Genomic DNA, 20,119 nt, shown 5'->3' on the forward strand with positions numbered 1-20,119 from the left:
AAAATTACAATTTTTAAAATATTAACAACCTTGCTGTGTATTTAACAGAGCAATGGTTCTATTTATATATGGTGTAGTATTCACATTGGAATTTACCCCTAATTCAAACACTTTTTGCATCAATGGTAAAGCATGCTCTGTAACAAAATACATATTTTCAAAGAGTGCATTTATCAAATGAGATAATACTAAGCGGAGAAATAGCTTGCCTTGCATACACAATACGATGTCCGGCAATTTTTCTAAAGCCGACATTAGAATATCGGCTCTAGGACTGTCCAGGCACCTTTGGAATGCAGATAATATATTTGCATTCGATGCAGGACGATGCTTCAGTGCCCTCGCTAATAGAACATGAGCAAGAGACCTTATATTACTTTGTGGGGATACAAGTAATTCTGCTATATTGTCTGTTATGGATTCCAAAACTGAGGGTTTTCGAGATGATAGATGTTCTATTTCCTGAAGAGAACTAAACACGTCTGAAAATAATATTGTAATACTAATTGTAAGATTTCTCTATTGACGTTGTTGAATTGTTTAATTGAAACTAAGATACATTGCATATGCATACCTTCACCTTGCAGCTTGGATAAAGTAGTTAACAACGACGGCCAATGCTGTGGAATAATGGATTCTGAAGGAGGTGGGGTAGGTGGTACAGTAATTAAAACTTCTTCTACATCCTCACCTTCTCTTGGCATTGGAATGCCTGATACAAGTGATCTCAGTGTAACTAGATTTGGATAGTGCATCTGCAATTCACTATATGTAAGTGTAAGCTAATGTTTGAAACTCGCTAAAAGAAATCAAAGGCATTACTTACTGAAGGATTTGAGCATGTTTTTGCAAATACTTTAATGCCCGTTGCGGATCATAAGAAATATACGCTTGCAGTAATGTAATGAATCTATTTAAGAGCGGTATAAGATCTTTTATCGGTCCATAATTCTAGAAATATAATAAATGTTTAATTCACTGAAATTGAATTATTATTCATCAACATTTTTATGGCAAACCTGGAAACATTGAAAGTAATTTTCTAATGTGTCTTCCAAAGCAGCTTGATGCTCCTCGCTAAACAAATGTGGCTGTAACAACTCCAACAGTCCCATTACTTGTACAAAAAGATTTAAATGATGCCCCGATCGAAATTGACTGAACTCCAAATAACATCTTCCCATCAACGACGACGCTAACATCGGAAGTTGCCGTAACACTAATATTGGATGTACAGCAGCCATTTTTCTGGCGCATAACTCAAAATCCTGAGACTTGGAGTTCCACGATTTTTGTCTTGGCGTCGCTGCTAAAGCCGTTAATAAAGAATGGCTCATACAATCTAACACGGATCCCGTCCATTCTGTAATTTTTGCTCCTCCAACAAATTTTTTAGTTTGGAAAGTGTCTAAATAACAGATCACTTTTGGTATCTTCATATACATGTGTAATAAAAACTGGTGTACCATATCAGAATCCACGCTAAAAATTAAAACACAGAAACGTTAGAAAAACGCATCTTATCTTAAAGGGGAAAGATCATAGTACGGTATATATTTACTCTGAATCATTCATCATACGATCAGCCAAATATCGTACGACGCTGGATACCAAACGATCATCCGTAGACACGCAATGTAATAATAAGTCAAGACGAGAATCCATACGAGCGAGTGCGGTGTTTCTGCTTTGACAATTGCATATGATAACAGCCTCCGCGACTATATATGCCACAAGCGTCAATAACTGTTTTTCATACAAAAGTAAAATATTTTCTGGGACGTAATGTTTCGGTGTGAATTTGTCTCTGCCTTGCCAAAGTTTTGGATTGCATGTTAACGCCCACAAAAAATCTATAACAGCAGTTGGATCGTATCTATAAACATAACATTTCATTAAATTTGTAGCCCATCTTTTTGAACATTGACATTACAACGAGTACTGGGCAATATTCCTTACCCATCGTCGCATTTATCTAACAGATGCCCAACACATTTATACAAGGTTGCCCAACTTGCCCTGTGCGTTAATAAAGTCAACAAATAGGGCCTAAATGAGTGCGAGCTCACGACATTATTGTCGACCATCATTTGTATCTTCGTTTTTCCGAACAGAAGTTTCATTTGTAGATTGGGGCATGTGCCGATTAATTCCGGTTCTACAGAAGCTAACCAGTCTATCAGCAAGCCTGTTCGTGGTTTTCGAACGCCTTCATTACTATCATTCACCAACAGTCGTGCCATTGCTTCTATAAGGATATCGTTCTTTTGCTGCTTATGACAAATGTCTAACAACTTGCGACCTACTGGTTCTAGAGTAACAGGATCTGTACTTTCCAAGATAGATCCAGGGTCTCGATTTTGCATTAACATCGTCAACTCCATGCTCTTTGGCGTTTTTGTCAATTGCACGTTTGCAAAGTCTCTTAAAATCGAAAGGATTGGTGCTTTGACATCGCCTATCAATTGTATCAAGTTTAAACACATATTACGTGCCAATTCAACCACCTGTTTCGAGGTGGATGACTTCTTCAGAGGTAACAATATTATCCGCATCAGGGTGCATGAATACTGCGGCATGTGAACGAGCGATGCTAAAAATTGTTTCACTTGCATCGAGCTCAAAACGCTACATATGTGTTGTATCGCTAATACAACAGCGCCACTTTCTTTCGCAGATTTCTGCAAGTCTTTCGCCAGAGTTTTGTGCAATCGACGATACGCGTCCATCTTTTGATTCATCGGTATATTTTCGATGAATAATCTGTTGATCAAATGAGGAACGTCCGTTTTAACGGAACATTGTATGACAGATTGTTTTTGAACCATTGCACTAGGTGGTAACGGTTCCTGTAGTTGTCCGATAGTCACAGGATTTTCATCCGGTAACTGTGGCTCCATCAGTTCTAAAACTTGCACGAAAACTAGCCCTCCCGTAGCTCCTCTTCTATGTTGAACTTCAACCAATTGCGCCATGTAAGTCTTATCAAGCACCGCTTCGCCGACCGAATCCGGATCGATTTGCACCCCAGCATCCAAAGTATGAAGTAATTTGCTCATCGAGGGTACAGGAATACCGAAGCTCTGTATAAAAAGAACCAACTGTTGCGGTTCCAGGTCTTTGAGAGCTGCGTCCACTAATCGTGGCACGTTGCTCCTGATCATTCTTAATTTCAACCAATCCGGTATGAGTAAAGCTTCCTCGCTGGTATCAACCAGAAAAGCTTTCGGTGGTTCTGCATTCAACGGAAACCACGTTTCAAGCAGAACGTTAAACAGCACATCATCGTCGGACGAGTCGTACGTTAAAAGAATAATCATAGCGTGAACAACTAGAATGTGCATAGTGCACTCTTCGCCTGTACTCCACTGTACCAATATCTGATCTTGACTCTCGGACCATGTGTATTCTTCCCCTCTTGGGGATCGAGCTTTCTCCAAGTAATTGCAAAAAATCGCCATAAAGGCGTGTAAAGTTTGCTTGGCTTGCGGATTGTCGCAGTCCGATTGTGGTAAAATCGCTGCTATAATCGTGCTCCGCTCGACCACTAGCTGAGATATCTCATTGGCCAGATCGGTCAATTCCGGTAGCTCGTCATCGGTGGTATGAGCAGCGAGGTATGATATGTAAGCGTGTACGAGATCCGGATTGTTCTCGACTTGGCATGCACCACGAAGAGCAGTAGAAACCAAAGATCGTACCGATAAGAAATGAGGTATGGTCGGTAGCTTACGAATAAGCCAAACTTCTCTGCAAAAAAAAAAAGAAAAGAGAGTTGCTTTAGCTTTCGAGCAAAAATAGTTTCGTAAAAGATGAATTTATCGAATTACTTCTCGTTTTCTCCGTCTATATCCATAGGTTCTTCGTCAGTGGGTATCGATCCAAGAACCATTTTTAGGCCAGTAATCGCTTGAAGACGACTATTAGTTTGCTGGCTACTCAGTCTTCTTAAGAAGTATTCCAACACCTCGTAAGCATGTTGTCGATCTTGGTCAGGATCGGTTAACAACATTTGCAAATGTGCTAGCAATTGTTGTTGTCTAGGTTGCTTCTCCACCGCCTGAGTACTGGTGGATAATAAAAATTCACAAAGACATTGTACAGGTAATTGACTAAGAGATCCTTCGCTATTTTGTACAAGATCCGCCAACCAAGGCATACTTTGAGACGAACTTTGCTGCTGCCTTTGTATTATATCTAACAAGAAGTCTGGTTTCCGAGACCGACATAATAAGTGCCCCAATCTATGGGACACGTTTAACGATTGTATTTGTTCCAACACCGCTGGAGGCGGCCTTCTAGCGATACCGGTCGGTTCCATAGTGATTAATTGCGACAACAACAAACTGTTCTGTTCGGATATTTGTATCCTTGTCGATGCAGCGGCTAAGTGTGACTCGTATTCGAGTATTTCTTGTTTCTCGATAGCTTCGACTTGCAATTCTTTTGAACGTTCTTGTTCTATGATCTCTGGTAACGCCATCGTCGGCGGAGGGTACGAGAAGTGGCTACGATATGATAATAAAATAAATTCACTGTATGTCCAATGCATTAAAAAAAATTTTAAATTCAAACCTACTTGGTAATACACATTTCCATAAGAGTTCGTAAAATAGGATATCGCTTCCACGCGACAGCACCAATGGCAGACGGATTGTGAGCAGCTAGTATTAATAACATTATCCATCCTTTCCAATAAAGATTTGATATCGCCAAAGTCGGTGGTACATAACTTAATAAGAAGAAACGAGTAATAACAAATATAGAAATTAAACAAATTTATAATATTACGAGTATTTCGAAATACCTAGATGGTATGTTTATAGTTCCAGGTGGCTGATAGATGCAGAGATTGAAAATAAGTTCAATTATGTCTAATTTATCCGCCTGTAAGGTCGGGAAGCTTTCCGTCGAATTGGCCGCCGCTCGTCTTATTAACTGATCCACCAAATCTAACGTTTCCGAATGAGTAATACCGTTATCCTAAAACACAAGATTCAATGTCTTTCTTAAGCACTTCTTGGTATTTTTATACGAAAAAAGAGAACTCAATTCGCTATTTTCTAAACTCACTTTTGAGTAACCAATTAATAACAGCCTCAACAGCGTGCTCTGCAACAGAGGAACATCAGAAACAAGACGTAAATAAAATACTCTGTCCGACTCAGGAGGCCAATTGTCCAGTTTGTAATACTGCTCCGGAGATTCGAGCATTAGAATTTTATGCAAAGCATGGAGGAGTTCATTTTTACCGATGCCGTACATTTGCGGTGCTAAATTTTGTAACCACAATACTGTTTCAAACTGTATTGTCGCTACCATGTTCTGAAATTGATGTAACACGCTTATGTCCTTTTTATCGCCTCTTTGCGCCAGAGCAGCAGCCTCCTTAACTTGTGGACTGATGGCTAATAGCATACACAGGCATAATAGATCTGCAATAGAGATGAATACTCGCTCTTTGAATTCAAAATTTAGTAACTGTTGCGCGATATCTTGTCTTTCGGCCATCAATGTACGCGCAAAAGTAATTAAATTAATGTCGTGGCGGCATACGCGTACTATCTCTCGGAGCAAGGCACGGAGGGGTCTGAGATAATCTTCACGGTTCATTAGTAAGTCTTGAAATATTTCTGCGAGTAATTTGGCGGATTGTTCCGGTAAAGTTTGGAACATCACGCCTAGCATGGGCATATTGTTTGGATTTCGTGCGTTCGACAATTCATTATAAATCGTATGCTTCAAAATAGTGGAGAGGTTTTCGGGATGCAATCCGATAAGCTCCTTCACACCATTCAGATACAGATTGATCACGGCTTTAGTTTTTAATCTCATCTTCACTAATTGACTTATAACTTCGACATCCCTTTGTGTATGAGAAGTGCAATTGTAGCAAATGTAGCTTAGCAATTCTTGAGCAGGTCTCATCAGTTTAGGATTGTGCAGCATTTCTAATCGCGGTACAGCAATATTTCTGATTTCTACAAGACCACAAGCCGCAGACAGTAGCCTTAAAAAATTCTTAGTAATTGACTCTGGTTGCCGCCTATTTAACTGCTCTTTTATAGCCTCGAGTACAATAAATTCTATATTCTCTGTACAATGAGTGTATCTAGGAGTCACAGGGAATTCGATTTTTTCTTTATCTCCAGGAAACTGCACGGACGAAGAGCCAGGATCTTCGTCGTCCACGGTAGATGGACTGTGACAATCGCGTGGTGTCAGAACAGACAGTTCTGGCTGTAAAACACTTTTCGGTGGATGACGCGTGTTAAATCCCGTTAAAATATTATCGACAAAACCTTTGCATTCTTCGTGATCGACCCATACTCTCTCACCTAAAGCATCCTCAATGTACAGCTATAAAAGCAAAAGTAGAAATTAATTTTTAATTCAATGTTAAATGTAACCAAAGTAAATGTTAATATAATATATGTATTAACAACCTTTACAAAAATTTCGGGCCAATTTCTCTTGTCATGAAATCCTTTCATTAATAAATTAGCTGCGAGTACAGGAACCAATGGGTTTCCTTTGGCTTTATAATTATATGCTTGATCTCTTTTCAGCAATGACGAGAGTGCATGTAATATACAATCGTTTGAAAAAATAGATGGACGAATTTTTGCTAAGTATAATAATCCCATATAAACCAATGCATCGGGCTTCCATTTTTGATTCTTAAGGGTTTTGATGGCACCGCAAATAATGCCTATAACTTTATCACCCTCGTCATTATCATTGGCTTCCAAAACCATTGGAACAAAATCAGCTGGGTCACTATCTATGGCTACCAGTTCCCAAGCCTCAGCACTGGAGAAAGGTGGTCGTTGATGAGTAACATGCGTCGGAAGCTTAGGTTTCTTTTGTGGAATATATTGAAAAGATTGAAGTGATCCCGATGGTGCTTCTTTTTTTCTCTCATTACCTGCAATTTTACATAAATTAAAATTAGAAAAACTAACTACATCAAAGGCAAAGACATTATCAGCACTCTATTTACCAGAAGTTGAAGAACTACTACTTGGTTTAGGATGAATAACACCTGGTCTTTTAACATCGGAACTTTCATTACGTGAGCCTTTGGAACCAAGAGCAAACAAGTCAGAAGGATGTTGAGCGATCTTATTTTTTGCACCTCTCCCAATTCCTGCCTTGCCACGATCCATTATAGTACTTATACTTTCTAAATTTTTAAGTAAAATACATAAATTAATAACTATTCTAGCTCTTAATTTCATACATAAAATACGCATACAAATATGGTAATTTCGGTCTCAGACTTATACTCTTTACCAAAAAAATATTCATAGGCAAGTGTTACAACATATTACACTCTGCTAGGAATGATTTCTACAGTGCGCTAACCTATTCAACATTTATATTATCGATTTCCAGAAAGCGCTCTTCCAGAAAGTGTTTCCAACATTATACATCGCTGATGACATAACTTTTGTAAACTGATGTACTGTAAATGAAAATGTATAAGCAACGATATTTCTCTATATCAACAAATTAATGTGCTACAAACATAACGTATCATTCGACAACAGTAGCAGACATCGTTATCGATACTGTTTCCTTGAAAATTCGATAAAGCGAACTCGATAATCGATTGTCAGGGGATTATTCAAGTTATACAAGTTACTAGATTCCGTTCATTATAAAAGCCTTGTGAGAACTGGTTGAAGTATTTAGCCCTCTAATGATGATTTCGAGAAGCGTTGACATAGATGCACCACGAGCATAGATTACTAGTAAATATTCCCATTCCGATCACGTACTCGTTTAACCATGCCTAAACGAGCCAATCGCGTCGCTGAAAATTTAAATTTAAATATTGGTCGAGACAGTCGTCATTTCAAATGGCAGTTACGATATGTCGGACGGCATGCGATGAAAGTTGAGAGACGTACAAATTGATTCAAGAACGAAGTGGCTAATTGTTATAAGTTCTACGCTGCTTCGTTCAAAATTTCGCTAGAGAAGAAATGTCGAACAGTGTCCAGGTGGGAATTAAATTTAAACCTTTGGTCGAACAGGAGGGTGACAAAACATCGTCAACACAATGGATTGTACGAGGAAATTCCATTGTTTCTGTAGATCCGGTGACGGCTAAGCCGGGAAATAATGAATTTAATTTCGGTACGTGTTAATAATCGTAACGCGACACTGGCTTTTTTGCCTCTTAAACATTTTATTGCAACGAAATCTAACCTACTGATCGGCTTTATCATATGCCAAAACGTAAATTAAACGATTGAACGTTCAATATCCTTTGCGAATAATCGTCGTTTGACCAGAAAGCAATTGTTTCGTGCCATATTATATTATGCCATGTCGAAAGTGAGTTTCCTAATTCTTTGAATAATATTAACATTCGCGAGGCTATAGATAAATATCAATTAGCGATAAATTTACTGTATTATTGGCAACATACGTTTTCATTAGATTCCAATATCGTAAACAAATTTATTACTTAACATAGTAATATTGTATTAACATAAATAAATCACTCTAGTATATCAACTGTTTTTAAGAAGTACCATCATTAAAACACATTTTAATATTATAACAATTCTTATACAACTATACTGTTATATAATCTATGATATGGTTAATTTTGATGTTTCATTTTTATAGATCATACTTTTGATATGGATAGAACCAATTCTAATGTATTTGACAGTATTGTAAAACCTATTATTGATGCTGCTATAAAAGGTTTTAATGGAACAGTATTTTGTTATGGTCAAGTTGATTCTGGTAAAACACATACAATGATAGGTACTTTGGAAGAACCAGGAATAATACCACTTAGTATTCAATACATATTTAAGGCAGTTTCTAATACTATTGGACGTGAATTTTTGTTAAGGTTTTTATTCATTAATATCACTAACAAAACTTAATGTACTTATTAATACAAACTTAAAAATATTTATATTTTTCAGGGTATCGTATGTAGAAATTTATAATGAAACAATAAATGATCTTCTGAATAAAAATGGACTTGACTTAAAATTACACAAAGATGATAGTGATCGAATAATTATTGATTCTAAAGAAGAAATTGTGAACACCTCTGATAGCATGCTATCTATAATGAAAAAAGGAATTCAAAACCAAAAGATAAAAAGAGCTGATAGTAATGAATATATTAGTAGCCATAATATATTTCAAATTGTAAGATTATTGCACAGGACACTTTATACATTAAATCTTGACTCTGTATTTTAATATAATAGGACTGTATCTTTTTTAGACAATTGAAAGTCAAAGTGTTGATGATGACTCTCAAAATGTTGTACTAGTATCACAATTGAATTTAGTAGACTTGGCTGGTTTCAAAAGAACATGTGGAATAGACGCTATCGAAGGACAACAAATGGACACATCCCTTTTCACCTTAGTGTCAGTAATTATGCAGCTAAGTGAAATACAAAATGACCAAAGAAATATTAATTATCGCGAAAGCAAATTAACAGAACTGCTGCAGCAATCATTAGGTGGTAATTCTTTGACAGCAATAATATGTACAGTAACTGCTGTTGCTTTAGAAGAAACACATGAAACTCTGTCGTTTGCGTCTCGAGCCAAGAACGTTAAAAATAAGCCACAAAAAAATGAAGTCGTCTCCGATGCATCGCTCTTAATGCGTTATGCAAAACAGTTGATTAAACTTGAAACGGAACTTCAGAGAATAAGGAATGGAAACTCATCCGTAGAACGTGAAAATATAGAGCCTAGATTGCAAGAGAAATATCAAATTAATCATGTACTAGAAGAACGTATAAAGTTGCTAAAAACTCAAATTGTTTCTGGATATAACGCGAATCGTACGGAACAATTTAAATGTAAATCTAGAAGGAAGCAGTACCGGTGTAATCCTGGAATGTTCAAACAATATCTGCCTGTGTTTCAAACTAAAAGTGGTTTGCCAACGATAAAAGAAGCGTCGCCCGAGAAACCACATAGCAAGAACAACTCGCAATTGGTCGATGTCATAAATCAGACACTTCAGACACCGTTTGCTGACTTTGAATTAGACTTGATCGAATGCGAAACAGATTACGAGATCAAAGAAAATGGTAATAAAAACAAGGAGAAATGTATTAAATATATAAATAGCGTGGTAACTGTAAAATCAAAAAACAGCGGTCTCTCCGTAACGCCAGAGAAACAGGATACGTATGTACAAACTTCAAGCAATCAAGGTTCGCCTACAACGCCAAAGAATACGTTGCGTGGATGTATCAGTGAACTGACCAAAGATCTTATGGAACTTCGTGAATTTACAACCTTGGAGAAACAATTAATTTGCGAAGAATATCATTGTGGCGCAAAGAACCAGGGGGGCCAAGCAGCAAAACAGTCTGACTTGTTTAATTCCAAGGATAATGAAGTCAACGAATATTCTTCAAATGTAATGTTACAGTTGGAGGAAGAGAAAGCTAAGCTGGAAGAAGGTCTTGAACTAAAGATTCAAGAACTGGATGAAATAAAGAATGACATTCAAGGTTTGAAACAGGATGTAGAAAAGTTACAGAAAACTATTTATTTATTGACGAACGAAAATATGGAAATGTCAAGTAAATTGTGTGTAGAAAAAGAGCGTTCAAAACAAGCTGAAATAAATCTTCAAATAATGATCGACGAACTTCACGCGCGTATCTCGAAAGTTACAAATGAAAAAATTAATTTAGAAAGTGATCTAATACATTTGAACGACCAGTTAAAATCTGCCCGTTTGAAAATACTAGAGAAACATAACGACGAGGAATTGCTTCAATGTCAAAATAAACTTGAATTATTGAAGTCGGAAAATATCGAATTATCAGTGATTATAGCAGAAAAAAATAAGGAGCTTGAAAGCATTAAAGAAAGTAAGTCGCTTCTGTACGACCATGAATGCATTTACAAGGATAAAGTTCAATTGCTTACAGAGAAGAATGAATACTTAGTGATAGAAAACAGTGAACTTTCTACCGACTTGATGGATAAGATCGAAGAGAACGACAAGTTAAGAGAACAATGTAATACTCTGAAAAATAAAATATCTCTAACGCAGACTACGGATTTTGATGAAAATGACATAGAGCAATTACGAACGGAGAATAGGCTTTTAAAAGGTGAAATTATGGAACTGAAGGATAAGGTAACAATGTTAACGGATGAAAATGTAAAATTTTCTAATACTTTATTGGAGACTATCGAGAATTTCGATAATTCACGTAATGAAAAGTTAAGTAATAACGCATCGTATTTGTCTACCGTGCTCGATGACACTACGAAAGTAGACGAAACTGCGAAGGAAATGTTACAGGAAGAGAGCCGCGAAGTACTGGCAAACAAAGTTCTAACGTTACAGGACGAGATAAATCATCTGACTCGTCTAAACACAAAATTAAGCGACTTGAAGTTCTCATCTTGCAATCAGTGCGCGCATTTAAAAAATTTGAACGAAAGTCGTAGGGTTTTTAAACTCGAAGCAAAATCTTTGACTCTAAAATTGGAAGATTTACAAAGAAAGTTCGACCTAAAATGCGCGGACACCGAGCTGCTGAAAATGAAAGTCAATCAAGAATTGAATTTAAGTTACGTTGATGGATCTTTAAATGCCAGCTTTACGGATGGGTTGAATGTGAGCTTTGTGGAGGAGAAAGTTCAACACTTGAACAACGAATTACAAACGCTGAAAGATGACCGCGACAAACTATCAATTCTATATAAAGAAAAGTGCGACGAGTTTGAAAAACTCCATGATGAAGTGGATGACACTAAACCAAAGAAGAACACGGTTAAAACTACAACTAGGATTGAACAAATTGAAAACAGTATTGACCAACTGAGAGAAGATATAGATGTGTTGAAAAAGAATAATATAAAATGTCAGTATTTGCTTAATAAATTCAAAATGGAAAAGACGAGCCTGCTGGACCAAATAAAGATGCTTAACGGCATGAACGAGGAGCTACAACAAAAAGTGTCGAACACTGAAATGGCAGTGGCCACAGCCACGGAAAAGACGAATATTCTTGAAAATGAATTATCAAACATGAGCAAGGAAATTAAACAGTATTCTGAAAAAGAAAAAATAATACAAAGCGAGAAATTAACACTGGAAGTAGAAGTGGAAGAATTGAAGAGTGAAAAGCAAAATAAGGATATCCTCATTGTTGAGTTACATCATACGATTGACGATTTAAATAAATGTATTTCGTCATTAAAGGACGAATTAGACTTAATTACGAATCAGAGGGATGAGTTGGATGTTTGTACAAAGACAATTGAAGATAAACACAAAAATGAAGTAGAATTATTGGGTAAACAATACGAAGAATTAGAAAAAGAGGGGAAAGAAGGTTCAGAGGCAGAACAACGCGCGATATTGTGCGCTAAGGAATTAGAATCGGATGTAGAAAAGCTTCAAACGGATTTAACGAAGCAAGAAAATCTGTACAAAGAACTTCAAGGGAAAGTTTCTCAGCTGGAAAATCTTTTGCAAGAAAGCGAAAATGAAAAGGCGACATTGAAGCAGGAATTGCAAGAACTTGAAATTCAATTGACCGATTTTAAAGATAATTTGGTGATTAAATATAAAAACGAACTAGAGTCTGTAACAAAGAATTTTGAAGAATATACCGCTGAATCTGAGCTTAAATTAAGCAAAATGAAGGAAACGTTAAACAAGCATGTTGAAGAAAACTATAATTTAACACAAGACCTTGCGAAGCTTCGAGACATTGAATCGAACTTTAGTAAAATAGGAAGCAAAAATGCGTGTTTGTTCGATAAGGAGAAAACTTTAATTAACGATAATAAAAAGCTGACGGAAGAATTGAACACTGTTAAGGAATCGATGATCACGGAATTGAAATCGCTAAAATATAAAGTGAATTCCGTGGATTTTTTAAATAAGACTGCAAATGACATTTTCATAATCTTTTTACATTCTCTGATTTCGAAAGAAAAAGAGATAGTTAAAGCTATGAGGGAATCGTTTGAGAAGGACAAAGAGAAACTAGAGGATGAGAAACGACAAAGCGCGGATGGAGAGAAACGTGCCGTGTTATGGAGCAACGAGTTAGAAATAGAAAATGAAAAATTACAAATGGATTTAACAAAACACGAGAAAACCCACAAACAACAGCAGGACAATATTTATCAGTTGGAACGTCGTTTGAAGGAGAGCGACTACGAGAAAGAATCGCTCAGGGAAAAAATACAAACGCTTGAAATTGACTTCAACAATTTGCAAGGCGAATTTGATAAACAGAGCAAAGCGCGACAAGAAAAAGCAAATACCGTTGTCCAAAAACGGGAAAAGGAAGCGCAGGATGCTTTTAAAAAGAAGGAAATAGAACTCCAGTCGAAAATAAAATCTGAGAAAACGGTATACGAAAAGAAAATAGAGGATCTTGCTTCCAGTATAGAATCTTATAAGACAAAAAATATGGAATTGAAGAGTAACGTCGAAGGCCTCGAAGCAAATCATAAACAATTGAAGAATATCATAGAAGCAAACGCGTCCGAATTGAAAATAAATAATCAAACTATACATCGATTAACCACTGAGCTTGAAAAACTTACGGAGGCTTACAACGAAGTGAACCGCGAATCGGAACAAAAGGCAACGCAAATTGAAAAAATCACGGCACTTCTCAAAAGCAAGTGCGATATGCTCTCGGAATATAAAGCCAAATATGAAACTATCATACCAGATTATGAATTGTTGAAGGACCAAGTTAAGGAATGGAAAACAAACATAAATCGATACAAGGAAGAGATACAGGAATTGAAAATGGAAAATGAGAAACAGATCGAAATAATTAAAGATAAATTGAATTCCGAGGAAATACAAAATGTCGAGTTGAATAAGCAGTTGCACGAATTAAATAATAAGAACATAGCATTGGTGGAGGAGCTAGATGGTATAAAAGAAAAATATGAAGAGTTGCAACATGTGAATGCAAAGTTGGAAAAAAAAATTAGAAATAGTACGAGTAAAATGAAAGCGGAAGCAGAGATGGATGATTTAAGAGATTTAAACAAAAGGTTGCAAAACAATTTAGAAGGAGCCAGTAATCGTATAACCGAGCTTCAGGATAATAAAAATAAAATTTTAAAAGAATTGGTTAATTTGAAGGGACAATACGAAACGTTGTCTCAAGAAAATGCTGAGATAAAAAAAACGTTATCGTCGTATAAATCCAGACAAAGTATTCCATGCTTATTTAACGAAGATAGTAAATACGATGCTCTTGTTCAAGAGAAAAATAAACTTGCTCTGGAATTAGAAGGCAACAAATTGTTAATCAATCAAAGAGACAAAGAGATTATAGATTATGTCGATCGGATAAAGGCTTTAGCTATAAAAAACGAAGAACTTGATAAACAATTAGAAGACCATATTGTAATTGTACGTGAACGCGATCTAGAAATCACAAACCTAAAGGAGAAGTTGTATGTTCATCAAATAGAAAATAAATTGGTAAACGAATTGGAGGAGAAACTGGAAATTCTCAAAAAGGAAAACAAAAAACTTCAGGATCAACTTGAAACATTTATAGCAAGACCACAGATTGACATGAAGCAATTAGAAGATATAAAATTGCACAATGACAAAGTTTGCCTTGCGTTGAGAAAAGAGAATTTGGAATTACAAACGAAACTGAACGAATACGAGATCAAGCTGGAGTCAAAAAGCAACAGCAGTGGTTCTAGATCTACTAGCCCAGCTTTTGAAATGAACAGAAGAAGGCAAAGTAGAACCGAAGTATTTAACCAAAAGAGACAAATAGAAAATGTGATGTTCGAGACGGACATCAATGAAAACGAAGAAATGTACCAAGTATTCAGGAAAAGGATTCAAGAATTAGAATTAGAGCTGGTGACGAAAAATGGGCAAATTGCAACATTGGAGATTCAAATCCAAAGCGAAAACTTTCCTTACCAACAGAAATGTAAGGAGCTGGAAGAACTTCTGCTCTCATTCCGGCAAAAAGTACGTATAATAAAAATGTCTTTTACTTCCTATTGGATACAATTGATTGCATACGTAAATTTTTATTTTTATAGAATGCAGAACTTCGTTCTGAGATTGGGAAACTTAAAAGGGCTATGTATGATATTAACGCATGGGAATGCGATACGTGTAGGAAATGGCGGATAAACAGAAGAGATCAAGCTTGTCAGACGATACGTAATAATTCTGTGCTACATTCCAGTACCGCTAACGGGGCAGTTAATGTAAGAGAAAATACAAAATATACACTGATCTTCATTGATATTAATTACAACAATATTACCGTAGGATCATGCAAAAGTAATGAAATTGGAAAAAGAAAAGGAATTAATAAAAGATATATGCCGTTCACGATGCAGACGAATAAAAGAATTGGAAGATAAAGTAAAGGAATTGGAGGACACATGCCAAATTTAATCAATGATGTAATTTAATGACACACTTCACCAAGAAGTTCAATTCGAAGAAGGATGTAAAACTAAAAGGAACACTTTTTTTGGTCATATTTCAAATGTAGTTTCTATAAATTATTTGTCTACATACGCAACGAGTTGCAAATTGATGTTATTAGTTGATGATATCAGATAAGAAAACTGTACTTTTGCTTTTTATAACCAGTGACAGTTTATATACTTTATATACCAACATATAAAGCATTCAATCTCAAACGTAAGCTATCAATTGTTAAAATGTAGTTTTCTTATATGTAGGAAATTATGTCTGTTATTACTTAATTGTTTATATGATTTTCAAGAATTCACATATTTGTGCATGTTACGTTTAAAACACATATTCCCGTATTTAACTGTTACTTCTTTTGTTTTGTTACATTGTCAAAAATGTTGGTACTTCCTAGATTTACCTATTATCACGTTCAATGTTTCCTACAGGGCAATGAAAAAAACTGTTCCAGCTAATTCATTGAAGCTTAAGAAGCTTTTGGAATATGGAAGAAACATACACAACAAATAGTAATGAATGTCTTCCAAATATTCTGCTAAAATGTATATTATTGACACGAAGTATTGTTAGACGTAAGGTGCCGTCGTTCAAGTATTATATTCTTTCATTCCTTCTTCTAAGCTAAGATGATGTAAATAGTAGTGAAATTAAGATATTTATATTTTCAAGAACTTATATTTTTGTACTTTCTTACGATAGTGTAAAAAACAGTGTAATTAACTTTTATATATATTATGACGTTGAAGGTGGCTACAAGAAAATAAGTAATTGTGATACTGAAAAACATTCACATAACTGTAAATATTGATACATAATGATACGTGCCATGTATTAATTGTTCTTTCGAGTTTATATTTAAGTTACGAAAATTGTTTAATTATGATTTATAAAATTAATAAAACTCATTCCAATCTACATACTTGAGTAATTAGTGCCGAAATTTTTAGATATCTGTACGAATGTGAATAATAAATGTTAGGAAGAATTGAAAGACATATTATTTCTTAAACGTATATAAATTACATTTCTAATTTCGCGGTTCAAGTTACGATATTAAATGACTTATGAAAGAAATTAACGAGGGATCTTTTGATATCATCTTTTAAAATATTAGGAATGTTTTAAGATATGTCTGCTTCCCCCACCACTCCGTTAAACGCTAAGGAAGTTCGTCGTTACTAATGTCGACGCCAATGCACTCGATTATGGCAAATCTGGCCACACTGGTGTAACACGTAACACACCAATGGTGTTGACGCTGTTGACGGTTAGTAGGTAACCTATGCATGTTTCGTGGAGACGCGTTGCGTGTTTATATGATACAAAAGAAACGTTAATATATTCTACGGTTAAATAAGTATAGTAAATAAAGTAAAAGCCGAAAATGGATTTCCAAAATCGTCCAGGAGGGAAAACTGGAGGCGGTGGTGTTGCTTCTTGGTCAGAGAGCAATCGAGACAGGAGGGAACGTTTACGACAACTTGCATTAGAAACTATTGACCTTAATAAAGATCCGTATTTTATGAAAAATCACTTGGGTTCTTACGAATGTAAATTGTGTTTGACATTACATAATAACGAGGGTAGTTATTTAGCCCACACGCAAGGTAAAAAGCATCAGGCTAACTTGGCTAGAAGAGCCGCTAAGGAAGCTAAAGAAGCACCGCAAACACTTGCCCCTGAAAAACCTCGAGTAGAACCGAAAAAATTTGTGAAAATTGGAAGACCTGGTTACAGGGTAACCAAACAACGGGACCCAGAATCTGGACAACAAAGTTTATTGTTTCAAGTTGATTATCCGGAAGTTGCGGACAATGTTATTCCACGACATAGGTTTATGTCAGCGTACGAACAAAGAGTTGAACCACCAGATCGTAAATGGCAGTACTTATTGTTTGCTGCGGAACCCTATGAAACAATAGCTTTTAAAGTAAGATAATTCTAGATTCAAATGTGTAAACTTCTATAAAAAGTGTCTGTTATTGTTATTTTCCAACATATTTTAGGTTCCCAGCAGAGAAGTTGAAAAGGCAGAAGGAAAATTTTGGACACATTGGAATAAAGATACTAAGCAGTTCTTCCTACAGTTTGCATTTAAGAATGAAAAACCATCGGTTGGCAAAGTACCACCACCTCCAGTTCCTTTAATAAGACCTGGATTAGGACCACCTATGGTGCCGGTTCCACCTCCACCAAGGCCTCCTATGTTTAATCCAGTACCACCACCACCTGCACTTTTAGCCACAGGCATGCAAATACCTCCACCACCACCACACCTAGCATAGTTCTTTTTTAAAAAAAAATTGTACAAAAATATGACTTGCTTTTGTTTAAAGTATTACTTTAATGTGTATTTTGTTCATAAAAGATAAAAAAGAAAATGAATCAATTTCATGTCACTGATATGGATACCCTTTATACGTCGTAAATCTCTGTGGCTTATAAAATACAGTAGGACTTTCATACACTGTGTGTGTCTTCTGTTTATTAACACTTATATTTGCCTTTCCAACTTTCATGTGTATTGAATAATAGAATGCAATCACCATAGTTAATGGGTAAATATTTAAAATTTTTACAAGTGTTTAAACATTTCTTAACAACATGTTTTTAAGTACACAACATAAATAAATAAATAAATGTTACTCCTTTTTTTTTTTTAATTTTATTAAGAGTATAAACGTAGAATGTACAGCAGGTTGATTTGTCAAAGTTTCAATTCCTGTAACAGAAAGAAGTAAATAATTTTATCTGCTAGAATGACTTAAAATATTATTTAACTAATTTAAAATGTTATCAGAATAGAACACTCTACACGGGGTTAAGTGTTGTACGCACTTTTCAGTCCGCCCGTTCGTACTATCATCATAAAATATACATCTTTGTAAGATTTTTTTTAATTATAAAAAAAAATAACAATATTTAGTTAAAAATATTGAAGACATATCATGAAATAAATACCCGCATACTCAGGCACAGAGGACACAAGCACCGCCAACTGCCTTGATCTTGTCCTCTGCCAGTTTACTGAAGAATTTAGCTTTAACAATAACTGGTTGATTAGGAAGGCGTCCTTTTCCTAGAAGTTTGTAGTATCCCTAGAAAAGAGAACCAAACATAAATATAAAAGTATAAATATAGATTTCTATGTGTAAATACGTCTATATTTTTTTTTGGAATCTTACCGCTTGTACGAGATCGATTACTGGTACTTTTTTTTCTGTAGTCTTATACTTAAGTCTGGTTTGTTCAGACACTAATGTCCACAATTTATCCAAATTTAACGCGGGACACCATTTCGTATTGCGCCTCAAGTGATAATTTCGCATACCAAGCTGTAAATTTAAACACCAGAAATGTATGTGTATTTACACTTGAATATTACATATTTGGTATTTATCAGATTCATCAGACAACAACGTACATTCAAAGTAATTCAGTTCGCCGGTGAAATAATGATATTATCATCATTTAATATAAATAACGTTTTTATAATAGAGCAGCATAAAATGAGTGTATTTACCTTTCCGAAATAACCAGGATGATATTTGTCAAAATTAATACGATGATGGTGTAGACCACCAGCATTACCCCGACCACCAGGATGTTTTCTGTGCTTACCTAAAATGAAACAAAATATTTTCTAATTGTTCAGTTACTTTTCTTACAATCAATAATTATTATAGAAACAGAACTATATAATTCTATAATATCACATACAGTATCTTACCTATGCGACCATGACCATGGCTTACATGGCCACGGAGCTTCCTAGTTTTCTTCTTATGTGTAGACTGTTCAAAGAAAAATCAGATAACAACACATTATTTTTAACCTGGAATCGATTCACTTTCTTTCTGCAACATGTATACAATTCAATTTACGTAAAAAGCTCCTGAATAAATTAATCGCGTAAATTCGGGATTCACTGTATCTGTTTTGTCAAAACGGTTATGTTTGAATTCGATGGAACACCAAAAGGTTAGAAATATTTACAATAAATATTAAATGTTTCACTTCAAAACGAAAATAATTCTAAAAAACAAATTATAGCGGTTTTAATGAAATGATAACAAATATTAATATTTCATTTATATACTGATGGTTTCAATAATACTAGATTACGAAAAAAGAGTTTAACATCGCTCACTCACCATCGTGGTCGCGATTTTAGAAAAAGAGAGCGTGGCTTTCTCACGGAAGTGGCCAGCTATGGTTCAGATGGCGCATGCGTGCATCAAACCAATGAGAGCGTTGTAGCATCCATTTGTCGGGTGGTTATGAAAGTGGTGCAAGTCAAACAACATTTCGTTTCTAAAGTACATTTTGTAAAGTGTTTTGTAAAATGTTTTGCAAAGTATATTGTTATATACAATTATTTGTTATTCGTTTATTCATCATGGTGTCAAATGAACAAAATTCATTTTCTTGCTCTATATTTGAAGACTGGCGGTGAGTAAAGAAGACAAATATCAACGTACCTAATTTCAGGAACATCTATGCAATAGCTAAACATGTTGATAAATACATTAACGTGACAAATAAAACGTATTATAGTACAATTTATTAACGTACAGAAACATGCGATAAAATTCTTTTAACGTCATTTCATTCGTTAAAATTGTTCAA

At 35.3% G+C, this 20,119-nt stretch overlaps 4 protein-coding genes across 9 annotated transcripts; 2 read left to right on the top strand and 2 right to left on the bottom strand.

The window, feature by feature from the left end:
• Window positions 1-21: 21 nt before the first annotated feature.
• LOC122395916 (integrator complex subunit 1) lies at window positions 22-7,525 on the bottom strand. Of its 4 annotated transcripts, none has more exons than XM_043393836.1 (14): window positions 7,369-7,525; window positions 7,004-7,186; window positions 6,447-6,928; window positions 5,074-6,360; window positions 4,808-4,983; window positions 4,580-4,732; window positions 3,831-4,508; window positions 1,960-3,750; window positions 1,562-1,876; window positions 1,020-1,482; window positions 827-951; window positions 575-765; window positions 210-482; window positions 22-137 (listed from the first exon to the last, which is right to left on the bottom strand). In XM_043393836.1, the coding sequence occupies exons 2-14, from the start codon at window positions 7,167-7,169 to the stop codon at window positions 22-24; spliced, it is 6,216 nt and encodes a 2,071-aa protein (XP_043249771.1). In that variant the 5' UTR covers window positions 7,170-7,186; window positions 7,369-7,525. The 4 variants fall into 4 exon arrangements, with proteins under 4 accessions (XP_043249771.1, XP_043249770.1, XP_043249772.1 ...); XM_043393835.1 differs by having other exon boundaries at window positions 7,297-7,525; XM_043393837.1 differs by having other exon boundaries at window positions 7,259-7,525.
• Window positions 7,526-7,895: 370 nt separating this feature from the next.
• LOC122395915 (kinesin-like protein KIN-7O) lies at window positions 7,896-16,049 on the top strand. Of its 3 annotated transcripts, XM_043393834.1 has the most exons (8): window positions 7,903-8,145; window positions 8,644-8,878; window positions 8,955-9,186; window positions 9,266-12,619; window positions 12,800-15,007; window positions 15,082-15,252; window positions 15,317-15,697; window positions 15,919-16,049. In XM_043393834.1, exons 1-7 carry the CDS (start codon window positions 7,992-7,994, stop codon window positions 15,443-15,445), a joined length of 6,483 nt encoding a protein of 2,160 aa, XP_043249769.1. In that variant the 5' UTR covers window positions 7,903-7,991; the 3' UTR covers window positions 15,446-15,697; window positions 15,919-16,049. The 3 variants fall into 3 exon arrangements, with proteins under 3 accessions (XP_043249768.1, XP_043249769.1, XP_043249767.1); XM_043393833.1 differs by having other exon boundaries at window positions 7,896-8,009; window positions 9,266-15,007; XM_043393832.1 differs by having other exon boundaries at window positions 9,266-15,007.
• Window positions 16,050-16,749: 700 nt separating this feature from the next.
• Window positions 16,750-17,775, top strand: LOC122395920 (splicing factor 3A subunit 2). The gene is made up of 2 exons (XM_043393840.1): window positions 16,750-17,420; window positions 17,497-17,775. The coding sequence occupies exons 1-2, from the start codon at window positions 16,875-16,877 to the stop codon at window positions 17,773-17,775; spliced, it is 825 nt and encodes a 274-aa protein (XP_043249775.1). The 5' UTR covers window positions 16,750-16,874.
• A 252-nt stretch (window positions 17,776-18,027) lies between these two features.
• LOC122395921 (60S ribosomal protein L27a) lies at window positions 18,028-19,703 on the bottom strand. The gene is made up of 6 exons (XM_043393841.1): window positions 19,645-19,703; window positions 19,221-19,284; window positions 19,014-19,111; window positions 18,676-18,825; window positions 18,452-18,588; window positions 18,028-18,212 (listed from the first exon to the last, which is right to left on the bottom strand). The coding sequence occupies exons 1-5, from the start codon at window positions 19,645-19,647 to the stop codon at window positions 18,460-18,462; spliced, it is 444 nt and encodes a 147-aa protein (XP_043249776.1). The 5' UTR covers window positions 19,648-19,703; the 3' UTR covers window positions 18,028-18,212; window positions 18,452-18,459.
• Window positions 19,704-20,119: the final 416 nt, after the last annotated feature.

This window comes from Colletes gigas, unplaced genomic scaffold (assembly GCF_013123115.1).
Source record: "Colletes gigas isolate AHSC1104 unplaced genomic scaffold, ASM1312311v1 Colletes_gigas_Sc00006, whole genome shotgun sequence".
Classification (NCBI taxonomy): domain Eukaryota; kingdom Metazoa; phylum Arthropoda; class Insecta; order Hymenoptera; family Colletidae; genus Colletes; species Colletes gigas.